The sequence below is a fragment of the Carassius auratus genome, unplaced genomic scaffold, assembly GCF_003368295.1.
Source record: "Carassius auratus strain Wakin unplaced genomic scaffold, ASM336829v1 scaf_tig00004433, whole genome shotgun sequence".
Lineage (NCBI taxonomy): Eukaryota > Metazoa > Chordata > Actinopteri > Cypriniformes > Cyprinidae > Carassius > Carassius auratus.
Window position 1 is genome coordinate 415,430 of NW_020523597.1, and position 18,129 is coordinate 433,558.

General features: G+C 41.4%; 1 protein-coding gene across 1 annotated transcript; it reads left to right on the forward strand.

Annotated features, from left to right (window-relative positions):
• Positions 1-5,250: 5,250 nt before the first annotated feature.
• Positions 5,251-12,598, forward strand: LOC113070478 (uncharacterized). Its single transcript, XM_026243777.1, has 3 exons — positions 5,251-5,481; positions 5,721-12,089; positions 12,329-12,598. Exon 2 carries the CDS (start codon positions 5,969-5,971, stop codon positions 11,015-11,017), a length of 5,049 nt encoding a protein of 1,682 aa, XP_026099562.1. The 5' UTR covers positions 5,251-5,481; positions 5,721-5,968; the 3' UTR covers positions 11,018-12,089; positions 12,329-12,598.
• The last annotated feature ends 5,531 nt before the right edge of the window (positions 12,599-18,129 follow it).

The following is an 18,129-nucleotide window of genomic DNA, read 5'->3' on the forward strand; positions in this document are numbered from 1 at the left end:
AAAAAATTAAACTCATTAATCTTGGCTGCTTTTTTAATGTGTGTAGGTATTTATTTATTATTTTGCTCTAACAAGACTTAATCTATATTTAATTAAATCAATTACATTTTATTTTACATTTGATTTGTCCATTTCTGCATCTAAACGCCTAAAAACCTAAAACATGCTCTATTATACTATTGTTAGCAATTTCTTTATCGTCCAATTTATCTGGTGAACACACTTTTATTTTCATAATAAACTTGTTTGTTAGATTATACACAGTTACAGTGGTCTATAATAAATATTAACAGGTTTTATTCAAGCTGTTTAGAATGATTGCCGTAGGCTAATTTTTAAATGTAAATCCATACAGCTATAAATAGCTTGTTCTTGGTTTATAAGCACATTTATTAAAAAGGAGAGTAAAGGGTCAGTTATCTTCCTATGAAAAATAAAAAAATAAAAATAAACAAACAACAACACAGATTGATACAGAACTCAGAAATGTTATTGTGGATTTATGATAAACTCAGCCTGTAAATGAATTCATACTCCTCCAAGAAGACACAAGTAGTTCACACCTGTTTTACTGTTTTAACATGAAGCCATATACTGAAGATGTTCAATTTCGAATGGGTTTAGGATACCTTAAATGGTGTGGCCATAGCGATTTATTAAAGTAACATAAAAAAATACAAGTTATTTTACTATATCTTAAAATTTTTTAATTCCAACTCTTCATAATTTTTTATATACATAGAAGTCATCATTTGAAGGAAGCACAGTAAGTTTCATAGCTTTATCATTTTCAAGAGCCAGCATAAAATTAAAACTATCATAACATATAAATCAAGCTTGCAATTCTTAGTACCAATAATGGCCACCAGATGGAGCTATAGGATTACTTTTAAATAATTATTGTAGAAACAAGTATGATTTAAATCATTTATAGAAGTCTTTCAAAGAAAAATAATATGTATTTTATGTATTTTACTGATAAAAAGACCCTCACTTAATTAGAATAACAAGCTGAAGTATTGTGAACTGTATATTAAGAATAATTCTTTATAGGCTTTATGGACAGATAAGTTTTGAGTGACTCTTGAAGGTTCAGCACCACATCCTCTTTTACCACTGTTTAAAGAATGTATCTTACAGAACAGGTGCGAATGAATTTTGAATAGCTTGAATGGTTTGTCGTGGTGATTTTTTGAAATAACAGTAAAAAAGTAACCAGTAAATGTCTTCTATTTTATTTTTTTTAAGTGCAGCTTCTAAACACTTCAAAAAAATGTACACATAGGAAATATGTGAAATATGCATAGTTTCATGACTATACAACACTATATGGATGATAGAAAATTAAAAAAACTATCATACATCTGATATCACTCTGTCCCTCTGTCACTGTGGGTAATGTGTGTGTGTGTGTGTGTGTGTGTGTGTGTGTGTGTGTGTGTGTGTGTGTGTGTGTGTTAAGTGAATTAGGTGTGAAACTATCAGGGAGCATTTAGTCTCCAGCGCCAATATTTTACAGAACTGCCACTTTCCTGGAGTCTCAGAATTACAATGTGTCAGGTTCTGAGAGATCTAAGATTCCAAAAAATTATTTGATTAGAATACCATGAAGTATTGTGAAATACTATATATTAAGACTTTATATATAGGCTTTATGAACAGATTATAGTGACTCGTGAAGGACCAGCACCACCTCCTCTTGTCCGATGGTTTGAGGAATATATTTTCCTGAATCCGGGATTAAGATTTAGGAGCTCATTTTTATTCCACCTCCTTTCCTGAAAGTCTGTCTTGCAGAATTGACTAAAAATTAATCTTCACATTAATTCCTAATTATTTTGCAATTATTTTTGTCAGTTCTTCTTGACCTGTTTTTTTTTCTTCTTCTTTTCTGACCTCATGACCCAGTCAGCATTTTTGTACAATGGTCAAGTCTTAACTTATCCATTTCTGTATTGCATTTGTGTTTGATATTTCTCATGGGTATTTCATAATTTTCGACTTTGAGTTAAAACAGTTTGAGTTAAAACTCTTTTTTAGCGCATTTCATCTGTAAAAGAAAACATGCCTAATAATTCTGCACACATGAATATAAGGAGTTTTTCTCTTCCAGCTTTCCTGGACTATTGTATAGCACTCATAAATTATTAAATAAAAAATAATGGTAGTTATTAAAGGTGCTGTAGGGAACTTTTGTAAAAAAAATATTTTTTACATATTTATTAAACCTGTCATTATGTCCTGACAGTAGAATATGAGACAGATAATCTGTGAAAAAAATCAAGCTCAGCGGAGTAACCCACTACCTTTGTGATTCTTCATAGACATAAACAGAGAGAAGTAGCTCCAGCTACAATGTTCTTCCGCAAGACGCGAGCAGTTCTGTTTATTAACCGCTAGATCGTCAAAAGTTCCCTACTGCAGCTTTAAGATTGATATGGTTTGGAATTGGTACAATGTGCTTGGAAACAAATCACAATAAAACAATGTTTTAATGTTTAAGTTTGGAATATTAACTGACATGAATGAATGCTATATAAATATTGTTCATGTTAACAATATTTATAAATGAAATCTTATTGTAAAGTGTTACTAAATATATAAATATATATTGTTCTGTGAATGTGATTTTAAAGTCTAGATGATTCGGATTAACCCTTTAACTGCCATATCCTTTAAAACCTCACTGCCAGAGGGATATTGTGAATGCATGTGCCCGCTGGGCACAGTTTACCTGATGCCACCGGGGTGGCGATGGCATTGGTGGCTTGAGCCCGCCATCGCTGCTTGCAGCTATATTTATTATTCTTCTTCTTCTTCTCCCGAATGAATCGCATTTTTGAGGGCTTTAACATGCTCAAAAAGTCATGAAACTTTGCACACGCGTCAAACCTGGTGAAAATTTTCGTCTGATATAGGATTCAGAAGAGGGTGTGGCAAAATGGCTCGACAGCGCCACCTATACCAAGAAAATCAACAGCCTTCCAGCTATGTTTCACGTACATGCACGAAAATTGGCACACATATGTAACACACCAATACCTACAAAAAAGACTCTTGGAGCGAAATTCTAAAACCAACAGGAAGTCGGTTATTTTTAATATTATGAGCATATTTTGTGTAATTTTGGTCATTTCCATGTGTTGTATTTTAACGAACTCCTCCTAGAGAGTTCTTCAAATCAACACCAAATTTGGTATGCCTAATCTAAAGGCCTTTGCGATGTTAAATTGCGAAGATCTTGAGTTTTCGTTGAAGGGCGTGTCCGTGGCGGCCTGGCGAATTTCGATGATTCGCCATGAAAAATGAAGTTGCTATAACTCACACATACAATGTCCAATCTGCCCCAAACTTCACATGTTGGATGAGACTCCGAACCTGAACAGATTGACATGCCCATATTCAGTTATAGTCATAGCGCCACCTATTGGCAACAGGAAGTGACATATTTTACGCTGCGACGAACTACTCCTAGAAATTTTATGACATCAATGTCTTTTTTGTGGTCAGTCTAATCTAAAGGCCTGTGCGATGTTCAGTTGTGAAGATCTTGAGTTTTCGTTAAAAGGCTTGTTCATGGCGCCGTGACGAAGTTCGATGTCTCGCCATGGGAATAAAAGATGTTATAACTCAGGCATAAAATGTCCGATCTTCCCCAAACTTCAAATGTGTGATAAGAGTCCTGGCCTGAACAGATCTGCAGGCCAATATTCCACCGGGTGTGGCAGAATGGCTCGATAGCGCCACCTATACACTTTCAACGAAGTGCGCCTCGAGCTATGTTTCACGTACATGTACAAAAATTGGTACACACATGTAACACTCCAATACCTACAAAAAAGTCTCTTGGTACAATATCCGGATCCCAACAGGAAGTCAGTTATTTTGAATTTTCCCTTCAAAATTGGTGTTGTTTTTGCCATTTTCAGGGGTTGTACTTTAACGAACTCCTCCTAGAGATTTATTCAGATCAACACCAAACTTGGTCAGTGTAATCTAAAGCCCTTTGCGATAATAAATTGTGAAGGACTTGAGGTTCCGTTAAAGGGCGGGTCCATGGCGGCCTGACAAATTTCGATGTTTCGCCATGAAAAAGGAAGTTGCTGTAACTCAGACATACAATGTCCAATCTACCCCAAACTTCACATGTTGGATAAGACTCTTGACCTGAACAGATCTACATGCCAATATTCAGTTATAGTCATAGCGCCACCTATTGGCAACAGGAAGTTACATATTTTACACTGCGACAAACTACTCCTAGAAATTTTATGACATCAATGTCTTTTTTGTGGTCAGTCTAATCTAAAGACCTGTGTGATGTTTAGTTGTGAAGATCTTGAGTTTTTGTTAAAAGGTGTGTCCATGGCGCTGTGATGAAGTTCGATGTCTCGCCATGGGGATAAAAGATGTTATAACTCAGGCATAAAATGTCCGATCTGGCCCAAACTTCACTTGTGTGATAAGGGTCCTGGCCTAAACAGATCTGAAGGCGAATATTTCATCGAGTGTGGCAAAATGGCTCGATAGCGCCACCTATACACTTTCAACAGAGTGCGTATACACTTTAAACGGAGTGCGCGTCGAGCTATGTTTCATGTACATGTACAAAAATCGGTACATACATGTAACACACCAATATCTACGAAAAAATCTCTTGTTACGAAATCCGAATCCCAACAGGAAGTCAGTTATTTAGAATTTTCTCTGCAAAATTAGTGTTGTTTTGGCCATTTTCAGGGGTTGGACTTTAACGAACTCCTCCTAGAGATTTATTCAGATCAACACCAAACTTGGTCAGTCTAATCTAAACCCTTTTGCGATCTTAGATTGCGAAGATCTTGAGGTTTCGTTAAAGGGCGTGTCCATGGTGGCCTGACAAATTTCGATGTTTCGCCATGAAATAGGATGTTGTTGTAACTCAGGCATAAAATGTCCAATCCTCCCCAAACCTCACATGTTCGACAAAAGTCCTGCCCTGAACACATCTGAAGGCCAATATTCCACTATAATGATAGCGCCACCTGCTGGCAACAGGAAGATTGGCACATATTTGGAATAAACATTGATATATTCTACTTATATTTATGAGTTTAAACGCATATTTCTCACCGTTCACCTATTAACTAAAGCCACTCGCTGCTGGTGAGCCCGGGTGCGAGGGCCCGTTCATCGCTGCTTGCAGCTTTAATTACTCTGTGTATTTCATTGATCAACCTGAACATGTAGATTATTTTCATGTACTGTCATGACATACATTTGTTTTTTATTTACTAGCACCATCTTGTGGCAGTTTGATGTTATAACAAAGAAATTGATTATTGTAAACCATTTTCTTAGTGGTTGGTTTAGGTCATGTGACTCTTGGGTTAGAGGTTAACCAGGAAATAGCCACTGTGTTCCAGTTTCTTTCTGTGTGGTGGGCCAACAAGTCATCTCTCTGTTTTCTTCACGTTTTTGTGCCTCAGAAAGGCTTTGCCTGTAAGTTTATCTTTTTTGCAGTTTTTGCATGAATGTGTATATAAATATTTGTAATTCATTAGTTTGAGTTTAAAAACGAACTATTCAACAGTGATGGCAATTTGTGTATAATTACACTAAGAGAACTGATTATAGCCTTTAATATGTGCTCAGAGAATATTTGTAAACAGCAGAAATTCATTTGTGTTTATTTTGAGAATATTTTGTAACGAGACATTTGTAATCTTTGTATATTTCAGTTTTACAAAAAAAAGAGAAAGAAGAGGAAAGAACAAAACAGTAAAACTTTCAACTTTACTACTGCGTCTGCCCTTTTCTGACTCCTGTTAGCTATCTGTCAATGTTGCGTAGATGGAACACGCATCTAGGACAGAATAGTAAAAAGGCAACCGCTCAGTAGGTACTGAAGTTCAAAGAAAGCAAGCTTCAACTCCATCATTCCTCGTTCATCATCACGCCCTGTACTCCTAGACAGTATTAGCAATTCATGATGGCGGAGAAATCTACGGAGGCTGAGAAAGCTATGGAGGCTGGGGAAGCTACAGAGCGAAGTCAAGCATTTGAAACAAGATCTATAGCTTCTGCTTCAACTAATAGATCTAGAAGCTCATCGGCTAGCGCAGCTGCTGCCAAGGCTCGCGCTAAACTGGAAGCTGCACGGGCCAGGACTGAATTCCTTAAAAAAGAATCAGAAATCTTGATTGAGAAAGCTCAACTGAAAGTTACAGAGGCATGCATGGAAGCGTCACTGGCAGCTATAAAGCATGAAAGTGAGGTGGCAGCAGCCATTGCTGAGACGAAGGTTTTGGAGGCAGCAGCAGATAGTGAACTCGGAGAAAGGATTTCTGATGTGAGAGAAGTTTCTGATCGCACTCGTGATTACGTCATGAATCAGTCTCAACTGAGGTTATTGTCTCCAGCTGGAGATGAGCCATGTCAACTACCTCTAAAGCCCATTGTCCATGTGTTGAGGCCTGAGACACCTCCAAGGCATCATCGCTTAGCATCTTGGGATGTCAGAGATTCTAACAATAAACCTGATACTGAGAGTATAACGCAGCATCCTCAGAAGTCAGTGCAAACAACTAGTCAAAAATACCAAATTCCACCCTTCACTTCTTCTCCATATAAAACAACACCACAACCATCGTTCAACAACGACACTAATGTGAGTGAGGTCGCCAGGTACTTAGCACGCCGAGAGCTTGTTAATTCAGGGCTCTTCAAGTTTGACGATCGTCCCGAGAATTATTGGGCGTGGAAGTCCTCTTTCATCAACGCAATTGAAGGTTTGCATCTGTCAGCTGCTGAGCAGTTAGACCTTCTGTCTAAATGGTTGGGAGAACAGTCTTCACAACATGTGCGAAGGATCAGAGCTGTGCACACAGGTAATCCAAACGCAGGCTTGGGAAAAGCATGGGAGCGCTTGGAGGATTGCTATGGCTCTCCAGAGATTATAGAGAAATCCCTCTTTGACAGGATTGATAGCTTTCCAAATATCAGCAACAAAGATGCGAAAAAGCTTAGAGAACTTGGAGATCTTCTACAGGAAGTGGAGTCTGCGAAACATGAAGGCTACCTACCCGGTCTTACTTATCTTGACACCGCACGTGGTGTTGCTCCTATCGTAGATAAGTTACCTTACAGTCTTCAGGAGAGGTGGATGGCTCAAGGTTCTCAGTACAAATCAGCACATCAAGTCGCCTTTCCTCCATTCTCATTCTTCTGTGATTTCATCTGCAGAGAGGCTCGAACACGCAACGATCCAAGTTTTGCTCTGTCTTCAGGAATCCATAGTGTGTTGAAACCAGAGCAGCAATTCAAGAGACAAACGAAAAGCTCAGTCTATACTCACAAGACGGAAGTGTCAGCAGCGACTGTGAGTCAGACAAACAGCTCAAACTATGAATTGGATGATGTGAATAAGGTCTGCCCAATTCATAAGAAGCCCCACCCTCTCAATCGTTGTAGAGGTTTTATGATCAAACCTCTGGATGAGCGCAAGACTTTTCTAAAAGAGAAAGGTGTTTGCTATAGGTGTTGTGCAACAACCACTCATCTGGCTAGGGACTGTAAGGCAGCTATTAAATGTAAGGAATGTGGCAGTGATACTCATATCGCAGCGCTTCATCCAGGACCACCGCCTTCAAACTTATTTGATCATGGCGGGGAGGGAGAGAAAGACACGCCTCAACCTGCTATAACTTCCAAGTGTACAGAAGTCTGTGGTTACGGCGAATGTTCACGGTCATGTTCTAAGATTTGCCTGGCTAAGGTTTACCCAGAAGGCCACCCAGAAGAAGCAATCAAGCTTTATGTGATCCTGGATGACCAGAGCAATAGATCGCTCGCTAGAACCAAGTTCTTCGACTTGCTGCATGTCAAAGGAGAGAACTCAACATATACTCTACGTACCTGCGCAGGTGTGACAGAGACTGTGGGAAGAAGAGCTACTGGTTTCATTATAGAGTCTTTAGATGGAGTTATGAAGGTGAAATTGCCAACGTTGATCGAATGCAACAATATGCCAGACGACAGGGCCGAGATACCAACACCTGATGCGGCACGTTGGCACACTCACCTAAAGCCCATTGCGCATTGCATTCCTCCTTTGGATCCAGAAGCCCAAATTCTTCTCCTTTTGGGTCGTGACATCCTTCAGGTTCATAAAGTACGGGAGCAGCATAATGGTCCTAATAACGCACCCTACGCACAAAGACTAGACCTAGGATGGGTCGTAGTCGGAGACGTCTGCTTAGGATCTGTCCACAGGTCTGCAGCACTTAGTGCTTACCGTACCCATGTACTTGATAATGGACGTCCTTCTCTACTTCCTCCATGTCCCAACAAACTCAGCGTTAGGGAGAAGTTTGACATCAAGCCTCCGCCTGAGATATCTCTGGCGCACGGCACCTTCATCTTTGATGACTATGCCATAGGAGATACCATCTTTGAGAGGACAAAGGAGGATAATAAAGTTGGATTGTCTATTGAAGACAGGCTTTTTTTGGACATCATGGATAAAGACATGTTCATGGACGAGAGCAATAGTTGGGTTGCACCACTCCCATTCAGAACACCTCGTCAACGACTCCCTAATAATAGAGAACAGGCATTTACACGCCTAACCTCCCTTTTGCGCACACTGGAAAAGAAGCCTGAGATGAAGTCTCATTTTGTTACCTTCATGCAGAACATCTTTGATCGTGACCATGCCGAAGTAGCCCCTCCTCTTCGAGAAGGCCAGGAATGTTGGTATTTACCTACCTTTGGGGTGTACCACCCACAGAAGCCTGGTCAGATCAGAGTTGTCTTCGACTCCAGTGCGCAAAAACAGGGCATCTCCTTGAACGATGTTCTTCTCTCTGGTCCTGACTTAAATAATAGCCTCTTGGGAGTCTTACTACGTTTTAGAAGGGAGCTGGTAGCTGTAACTGCAGACATCGAACAGATGTTTCACAGCTTCATTGTGAAAGAGGAAGATAGAGACTTCCTTCGTTTTCTCTGGTTCAAGGATAATGACACCAGCAAAGGCATTATTGAATACCGCATGAAGGTGCACGTGTTCGGTAATAGTCTATCTCCTGCTGTAGCCATTTATGGTCTTCGACGAGCAGCAGCTTATGGTGAGGAGGAATATGGTTCAGACGCCAGACACTTTGTAGAGAGAGAATTCTACGTCGATGATGGACTTTTGTCAACACCCACAGCTGCGGGAACAATCGATCTGTTGACACGAACAAAGCAAATGCTGGCAACTTCAAATTTAAAATTGCACAAGTTTGCTTCTAATAGCAAGGAAGTAATGAATGCATTTCCGACCACAGATCATGCGAAGGGACTCAAAGATCTAAACTTGGAAGTTGACCCTACCCCCATCCAACGTAGTCTCGGACTTAGCTGGGATGTGAAAGAGGACACATTCACCTTTCATGTAACCAACATTAAGAAGCCCTTTACTCGGAGAGGGATACTGGCTACTGTCAACAGTCTCTTCGACCCACTTGGGTTCGTTGCCCCTGTCATCATTGAAGGGAAATTCCTGCTACGAGAACTCTCAGGTGAGACTTGTGACTGGGATTCTCCTCTCCCTGAAGACAAGGAAGAAGCATGGAATGCATGGAGGAGATCCCTACAAGATCTCAAACAATTGGAGATTCCTAGAACATATGTTTATACTACTTTCTCTACAGCTCTGAGGAAGGAACTCCACATTTTCTCGGATGCTTCTGTCAAAGCGATTGCAGCAGTGGCATATCTTCGTGTCATCAATGGCGAAGGAGCATGCCACACTGGGTTCGTATTGGGGAAGGCCAAATTAGCTCCACAAGCTGCTCATACCATTCCCAGGCTGGAACTAGGAGCTGCGGTTTTAGCTGCAGAGATAGCAGAGATAATCACAAATGAGCTGGACTTCACTTTAGATGCTGTGGAGTTTTACACGGATAGTAGAGTCGTCCTGGGGTACATTTATAACCAGACAAGACGGTTCTATGTGTATGTAGCCAACAGAGTGCAGCGTATCCATAGAGTGTCAAACCCAATGCAATGGCACTATGTGTCTACTAAGCATAACCCTGCAGATCATGCCACCCGCTCCGTTCCTGCAGCTCTGTTGGGCACCACCACCTGGTTTACAGGACCTGCCTTCCTGTCGCAAATGGATCAGAATCTGTCCCTGGAGGAGAGGGAATTTGACCTCCTCGGGCCAGAGTTGGACACAGAAGTTCGTCCTCTTGCTACTACTGTATCCGATGATTTTCATCTTGAATGTCAACGGTTCGAGCGATTCTCTTCTTGGAGGTCATTAGTCAGAGCCATAGCTTTTCTCATACATGTCGCTCAGACTTACAGTTCGTCTGATGATAGAGAAAGAGCCTGCAGCTCATGGCACTACTGTGCTAAGCCGCGTACAGTGAAAGAGTTGTTACAAGCAGAGGAAGTTGTAATCAAGAGTATTCAGAGGGAAGCTTACCAAGAAGAGTTCACCTGCATCGCCAAAAAAGATGACATCCCGAGGCACAGTGCTCTGAAAAAACTGAACCCTTACGTAGATAGTAGAGGTCTTCTCAGGATAGGAGGTCGGCTTAAAAATGCAACTTTGGATCTCCAAGAGAAGTTTCCTTTGATTGTTCCAGGACGCAGTCATGCTGCGAAGCTACTTGTGGAGTATTACCATGATCGAGTCAAGCATCAGGGTCGTGTGTTTACTGAATCAGCTATCCGCAATGCAGGGTATTGGATTGTTGGTGTTAAGAAGCTTATCAACAGCATTGTACACAAGTGCATCGTATGCAACAAGCTTCGTGGGAAGGTAACTGAGCAGAAGATGGCGGACTTGCCCATCGATCGCCTGAGCACTGAACCTCCCTTCACGAACGTCGGTCTTGATGTTTTTGGACCTTGGACAGTTGTTGCAAGGCGCACGCGAGGAGGACAAGCTCACAGCAAAAGATGGGCTGTTCTTTTCACTTGTATGAGTATTCGTGCCATACATATTGAGCTGATTGACAGTATGGATTCATCCCCCTTATAAACGCCTTGAGAAGGTTTTTTGCTCTACGAGGTCCTGTCAAACAAATTCGGTCTGATTGTGGGACCAATTTTGTAGGAGCCTGTAAAGAGCTGGAAATTGTGGTAAATGATCCTCAAGAGCCTAGTGTGAGGAAGTACCTGAGTGGAGAGGGTTGTTCATGGGTCTTCAATCCACCTCACGCATCCCACATGGGAGGAGCCTGGGAGCGGATGATAGGAGTCTCCAGGCGCATACTAGATTCCATGCTCCAACAGATCAGTCCTTCCCGCTTGACAAATGATGTGTTGTCCACCTTGATGGCAGAGGTTACAGGAATCGTCAATTCAAGACCCCTTGTTCCTATTTCAACAGACCCAGATTCACCTTTCTTGTTAACGCCAGCCATGCTCCTAACTCAAAAGGGTCATACACTCCTCCCACCTCCAGGTGACTTCAAGGAAACCAATCTCCATAGACAGCAATGGAGAAGGGTGCAACATCTTGCTAATACTTTCTGGAATAGATGGAGGCGTGAATACCTCTCAACGCTTCAAAGCCGAAGCAAATGGCAAGAGGAACAACGAAATCTAAGAGAGGGTGATGTTGTCCTTCTTAAGGATGCTCAAAGTAAGCGCAATGAATGGCCTATGGCTCTTGTGACCAAGACTTTTCCCAGCAGTGACAAAAGAGTCAGAACGGTTGAACTAAGAGTTGCAAGGAATGGGACAATCAAGACATTCCTCAGACCTATATTGGAAACCGTTCTGCTCATGCCGACGGAGGACTGATATTTGTGAGGTCTTATGTGAACATTCTCAGGTTATATGGTGGTATCTAAACAATACCAGGCGGGGAGTGTCATGACATACATTTGTTTTTTATTTACTAGCACCATCTTGTGGCAGTTTGATGTTATAACAAAGAAATTGATTATTGTAAACCATTTTCTTAGTGGTTGGTTTAGGTCATGTGACTCTTGGGTTAGAGGTTAACCAGGAAATAGCCACTGTGTTCCAGTTTCTTTCTGTGTGGTGGGCCAACAAGTCATCTCTCTGTTTTCTTCACGTTTTTGTGCCTCAGAAAGGCTTTGCCTGTAAGTTTATCTTTTTTGCAGTTTTTGCATGAATGTGTATATAAATATTTGTAATTCATTAGTTTGAGTTTAAAAACGAACTATTCAACAGTGATGGCAATTTGTGTATAATTACACTAAGAGAACTGATTATAGCCTTTAATATGTGCTCAGAGAATATTTGTAAACAGCAGAAATTCATTTGTGTTTATTTTGAGAATATTTTGTAACGAGACATTTGTAATCTTTGTATATTTCAGTTTTACAAAAAAAAGAGAAAGAAGAGGAAAGAACAAAACAGTAAAACTTTCAACTTTACTACTGCGTCTGCCCTTTTCTGACTCCTGTTAGCTATCTGTCAATGTTGCGTAGATGGAACACGCATCTAGGACAGAATATGTACAGAATTTAAAACTTATTTTAGCACTGTAGAAAAAGCTATCAAATAAGGGGACAGATATGTAACATTCACCTATTGTCACATAAATGTTCATGTTGTGTTCATACTAGCCACTAGGGGGACACATGTAGCTCACCCTTGTATTAAAAATAGGTAGTAGTAGTAGTAGAATAAATGCTAGTGTAACCCAGGTCACTAACCAGATCACTAGTAATTAATAAATTATTTTATTTTTTTATTAATATATCTTTAGTATTTATATGAAAATGCAGATTGAAGTTAATTTACATTATATTATAAATTTAGAAAAAGGAAATCGCTAAAGTTGATTAGTGAGGTGAAAGGTTAGTCCTGCCCCCCCTGCAAAAGATAGCGCACAAGCAATCAGAACGATAGCGAACTTGAACGAGAGCAGACGCAGTTGCGAATGATAAATGTAATAAGAATCATTTGAGTAATCAAATCTAGATGATTATCAGGTTTGAAGTATAAACCATTGATGTATATACTTTTTTGAATGTTAACTGATGTTAGAACGAGATTGTGATGAGACGGACGCAAGAGTTTCAATCAACATCTTTTCCGGGGAGAAACACTTTTATTTTTGTTTTCTGATTTATACCTTTCCTTGGTGAGTACAAATTTCATCATACAAAGTGTATTTAGTCATTCTGATTGTGAGTACTGTGAATTACAATGTGAAAAAAAAGAATCCAAAGGATAAAAAGTGATGTAAAAGTTTCCAAAAATGCTTTAAATGTGTTTTAATTTATGTGATTGTATTTAGTCATGTTTGTTAGATGTTCTACATGTTCAACAAAGATAATTTTTTATCGTGAAGTATGCACAATGCGGTGCTAGCTTTGCTAACACTGTGTATAGGCCCTAGTGTTAAATTGAGCACATGGTGATTAGCCTGTATGTTCTGATGTATGTGTAAATGATTGAGACGGAGTTTGATTTAATTTAAAATCATTTATTTTGACAATAATATTAATGTTTAATTTGGCTTTGTTGTCAAAAGGCCGGGTTTTTTTTCCCCCTTGCTGAAGACTTGTGTTCCTGAATCTGTCCTTGCCGAATATTCATATTCTGGTTTGGACTGGCAAGCCATTCCACCAACTCGTACCTGAAACAGAGAAAAGAGAGTGAAATCTGCTGAACTGGTAGGATCAAACTATTTTTTTTAAGCTTTGAGTTTTTTTTTTTTTTTTTGTCTCCAAGATTTTATTTTTGCCTGGATCTTCAGTGGATCTATCTTTTTTCTCTCCTGGATAAAATTTTTCCACTTTTGATGAACATTGCTTTACATTTTTGAATTTGAGATAAACACTGATCTTTAACTGAAACTCAACTGAACATTAAGACTGAGTTTGAATGGAAAAACTGAGAAACTGATTTTGAAATTGAATGTGTGGAAATTATTATTAATTTCTGTATTCTGAATCTGAACCTTGATATGGGGATTTTGAATTTTTTCATTTTTCTTATTCCTTTTGTTTGAGTTTTTATTATTCCATTTATTCATTGTTATTTTGGTATTTTGATTCTGTCATTTCATTGCCAATTTAAAAGAGAATGACTGAAGTCAACGAATAACCAATCAGAACAATACATCATTTTTCACTATTGGTTGTTGCTTTTCTTTATTTTACTTTATGCTGTGAAATTTGATTTATAGACTATTTCTAGATTACACTATTATGCATATCACTTACCTTTGCTCCAGTGAGACGATCCTTAACTTCTGATTCTGGTCCAAAAGCATTCCCAGTGACTTAGAATTTATTAATATAGAATTCATAGATTTTACACAATAGTAGGACCCCGTTACACTAGGTTATGTTTGAAGCTCCCTTCTTGACTTCTTAAACCTGTTCAAGAAACCTTTATGATACCTGCTTAAATGTAAAAACTTGCTTAGATACGTAAACTTGCTTAGATACGTAATGAGTACTGCATCTGCTAAGATACTTAGGGGAAAACTCTCAGAATACTGAAGCCTTTCAATAATGCAGTGTTACTGCATGCTGATTGGTTCGTGCATCGAATTAAAAGCTGCATGATCCTATGGTGACAAAGTTCACCAGAGCCCACCATTATGGGTGGGGCGTCCGGCTATATAAGTGGCAATGTGCCATAGGCTCTTCAGATTACTTCGACTGAAGTGACAACTGAGTCGTGCAGCTACATAGCATGGCAAAGTATGCAGTACTCATTCCATACCTCATAAACCGAGGATAGTAACAGAGCATGTTCCCTATCGATACTTCACGACATCTGCTAAGATGCTATCGGGAACCAATAAATCCTGAAGTGCTATGCTAGAGGAATGACTAATACTTGAACTTGCCGTAAGCACCCAAGAGGGCCAAATGTGACGAAGTATTTACAGGAAAGTCCCAATGGACTGTAGTGACTCGAATGGATTCAGAGCCATCAACACTGTGGGCAGATCCCATGTAGGAATGGTGATGGGGCGAGGTGGGTTGAGTCTTCTAGACCCATTCAGGAAATGAACAACTAAGCTGTTCCTTCCCACCTATTGGCCAAATATAGTGTGTATGCTACAGTAGGTAGCCAACCAAAGTGCCTACTACCACCGCCACAGTGCCTCAGCATTAACTGCAAGTCAGTCGTGCATTATAGTAATTCACAAAACTACCGCCAGGTGGCACAAAGGGACAGTTTGCAAACTCACTGCAATTATATTTTGTTTTGTTATGAAACCATTGAAACTACACAATTTCCTTATGTTGTATTAAGGGGCTTTTATTTTACAGGTTAATGAAAGTGTTTGAATGAAAAATCCTGACCATGGCCATTGGTCCACTGTTCAAGCATACATATCGATGTGTACAAGGCTGCATGTTCATGAGACATTTTTTGCATCATAAATTTATCTGACTCACACCATTAAAATAAATAAATAATAATAATAAAAAAAAAAACTTAAACAAATTAAGTTGTGACGATCGTGCATCAGAGAGACACAGGGAGATAAAGAGATCCAATTGCAGGTATTTATTCAATAAAGGGTAATCCAAATCGTTGTCAAACACAGCCAAGGTCAAAACCAAAAAGACAGTCCAAAATAAACAAATGGAGGGCCAGGTCCTTAAAGGGAAACCGAAACGAAAGACACAGACCAGAAACCCAGGAGGGAGGTGGACCGGCGGAGGATCAGGGGGAGGGACCGAGGGCCAGGTCCATAGGAGAAAACAGAAAGAAAGACACAGACAGAAGAACAACAAAAATAAACACAAAAAACACAAGTCCAAGAGCAGAAGACCACCACAACCATGTGGTCAGGGCAGAAGCCCCCCAGGGCAGAGCAGAAGACCACCATAACCATGTGGTCAGGACGAACGCCCCCCAGGGCAGAGCAGAAGACCACCACCACCGTGTGGTCAGGGCGGAAGCCCCCTGGGTGGAGCAGAAGACCACCACAACCGTGTGGTCAGGGCGGAAGCCCCCCCGGGCAGAGCAGAAGACCACCACAACCTGGGTGGAGCAGAAGACCACCACAACCATGTGGTCAGGGCGGAAGCCCCCCCGGGCAGAGCAGAAGACCACCACAACCTGGGTGGAGCAGAAGACCACCACAACCGTGTGGTCAGGGCAGAAGCACCCCCGGGCAGAGCAGAAGACCACCACAACTGTGTGGTCGGGATGGATGCCCCCCAGGGCGGAGAATAAGACCACCACAACCGTGTGGTCGGGCAAACAGGAGGACAAGTCTGGTTGGGCAAGTCTGAAACATAGAACATGAACATGTTAAGGGTAGCCTCCGTGACCACAACAGGATCAGTCGGGTGTTCAGAGAGTTCGACTGAGACGTGACGAGACTCTGGAAGTTCCGCAGAGGCGAGGAGAGACTCTGGTAGTTCAGCAGAGACGTGGAATGGCTCTGGCAGTTCATCAGAGACGTGGAGAGGCTCTGGTAATCCCATGGTGTTTATACTGGATTCCAGAAGATCAATGCTGACTTGACTCTGTTCATGAAGATTATTGGTGACTTGCATTTGTTCATGAAAATCCTTGGTGACTTGTATTTGTCAATGAAGATCAATGGTGACTTGAATCCTCCCATGAAGAACCCCGGTGACTTGACTCTGTCCTTGAAGATCACCAGTGACTTGGCTTAACTCTCGAAGGTCAAAGGTGACTTGCCTTGACTCTGGAAGGTCAGTGGTGATTAGTCCTGACTTTGGAAGGTCAACGGTGACTAGCCCTGATTCTGGAAGGTCAAAGGTGACTAACCCTGACTCTGAAAGGTCGACGGTGACTAACCCTGACTCTGGAGGGTCCATGAGCACCTGACTCGACTCTGGAGGGTCAACCGGAACCTGACTCAACTCTGGAAATTCAACGGGCACCTGACTTGACTCTGGAAGGTCAACAGGAACTAGCCCTGACTCTGGAAGGTCATCGGTGACTAACCTTGACTCTGGAAGGTCAACGGTGACTAACCCTGACTCTGGAGGGTCCATGAGCACCTGACTCAATTCTGTAAAGTCAACGGGCACCTGATTCGACTCTGGATGGTCAACAGGAACCTGACTTGACTCTGGAAGGTCAACCGGAACCTGACTCAACTCTGGAGGGTCAACGGGAACCTGACTCAACTCTGGAGAGTCAACGGGAACCTGACTCAACTCAGGAAAGCCTACTGTAGCTGCCATCCTCTGCAGTGGCTCCGGGCTGATGGCCATCTTGTGCTGTGGTGTTGGGCTGGCTTCCATCTTGCCTCGGCGAGGTCGGCGGCCATTCTGCGCAGCGGCACTGGGCTGGTGGCCATCTTGTGCAGCGGCGCTGGCTCAGCAGACTTGCGCCTCCTATCCCCTCTCCGTCCACAATGGTGTGACGGCGGTTCCCATCCGAACTCAGGGTCGACAGGGGGGCATATTGGAGAGTGATGCCGGACCTACTCTCAACCACTCACTCCTGCGCGACCTCCCCTGGTCCCACGAAACACGACCAGGCGAGTACCCTCGAAACCATTCCTCACCCGCTCGGTGACTGGGGAGGAAATATGAATAGACATACCACTGGATGTCCTTTGTGATGGAGTCCTTCTGTGACGATCGTGCACCAGAGAGACACAGGGAGATAGAGAGATCCAATTGCAGGCATTTATTCAATAAAGGGTAATCCAAATCGTTGTCAAACACAGTCAAGGTCAAAACCAAAAAAGACAGTCCAATAAAAACAAAGGAAAGGGGACAGGAAAGGGAACTTGGAAAACGAGCAGACTCGGAGGACGAGCAGACAGGAAGAATCTCGGGGCACGAGAATGCTGATACACAAAGGGTAATGACTCCATACAAACAACAGGGAAAGACTGGTATTAATAGGGAGGCTAATGACAATAAAGTGACTGCACCTGGTGCAATTAACAGGAGTGCAATTACTGTGAAGACAGGACCAGGCTAGAAGAATTCAGTGCCTAAGGGGAAGTGAGCCCACTAGTGGACACCCAGTGAAACAGAGACTAGACAGCGTGACAGTTGTGAGAAATCACAACTGGTTCTTCACAATAGGCTAAACCTGCCACATGAAAAACTAGAAATCGTACAAAAAATGGGATATTAACTTGGAATATATAGATTACATATAAGGATGTGTGCATTATGCCATAAAAAATAAAACAATTGAAAA

Excerpts from the sequence above, each read along its gene's own strand:
- LOC113070478 (XM_026243777.1), top strand. The coding sequence starts at position 5,969 with ATGATGGCGGAGAAATCTACGGAGGCTGAGAAAGCTATGGAGGCTGGG.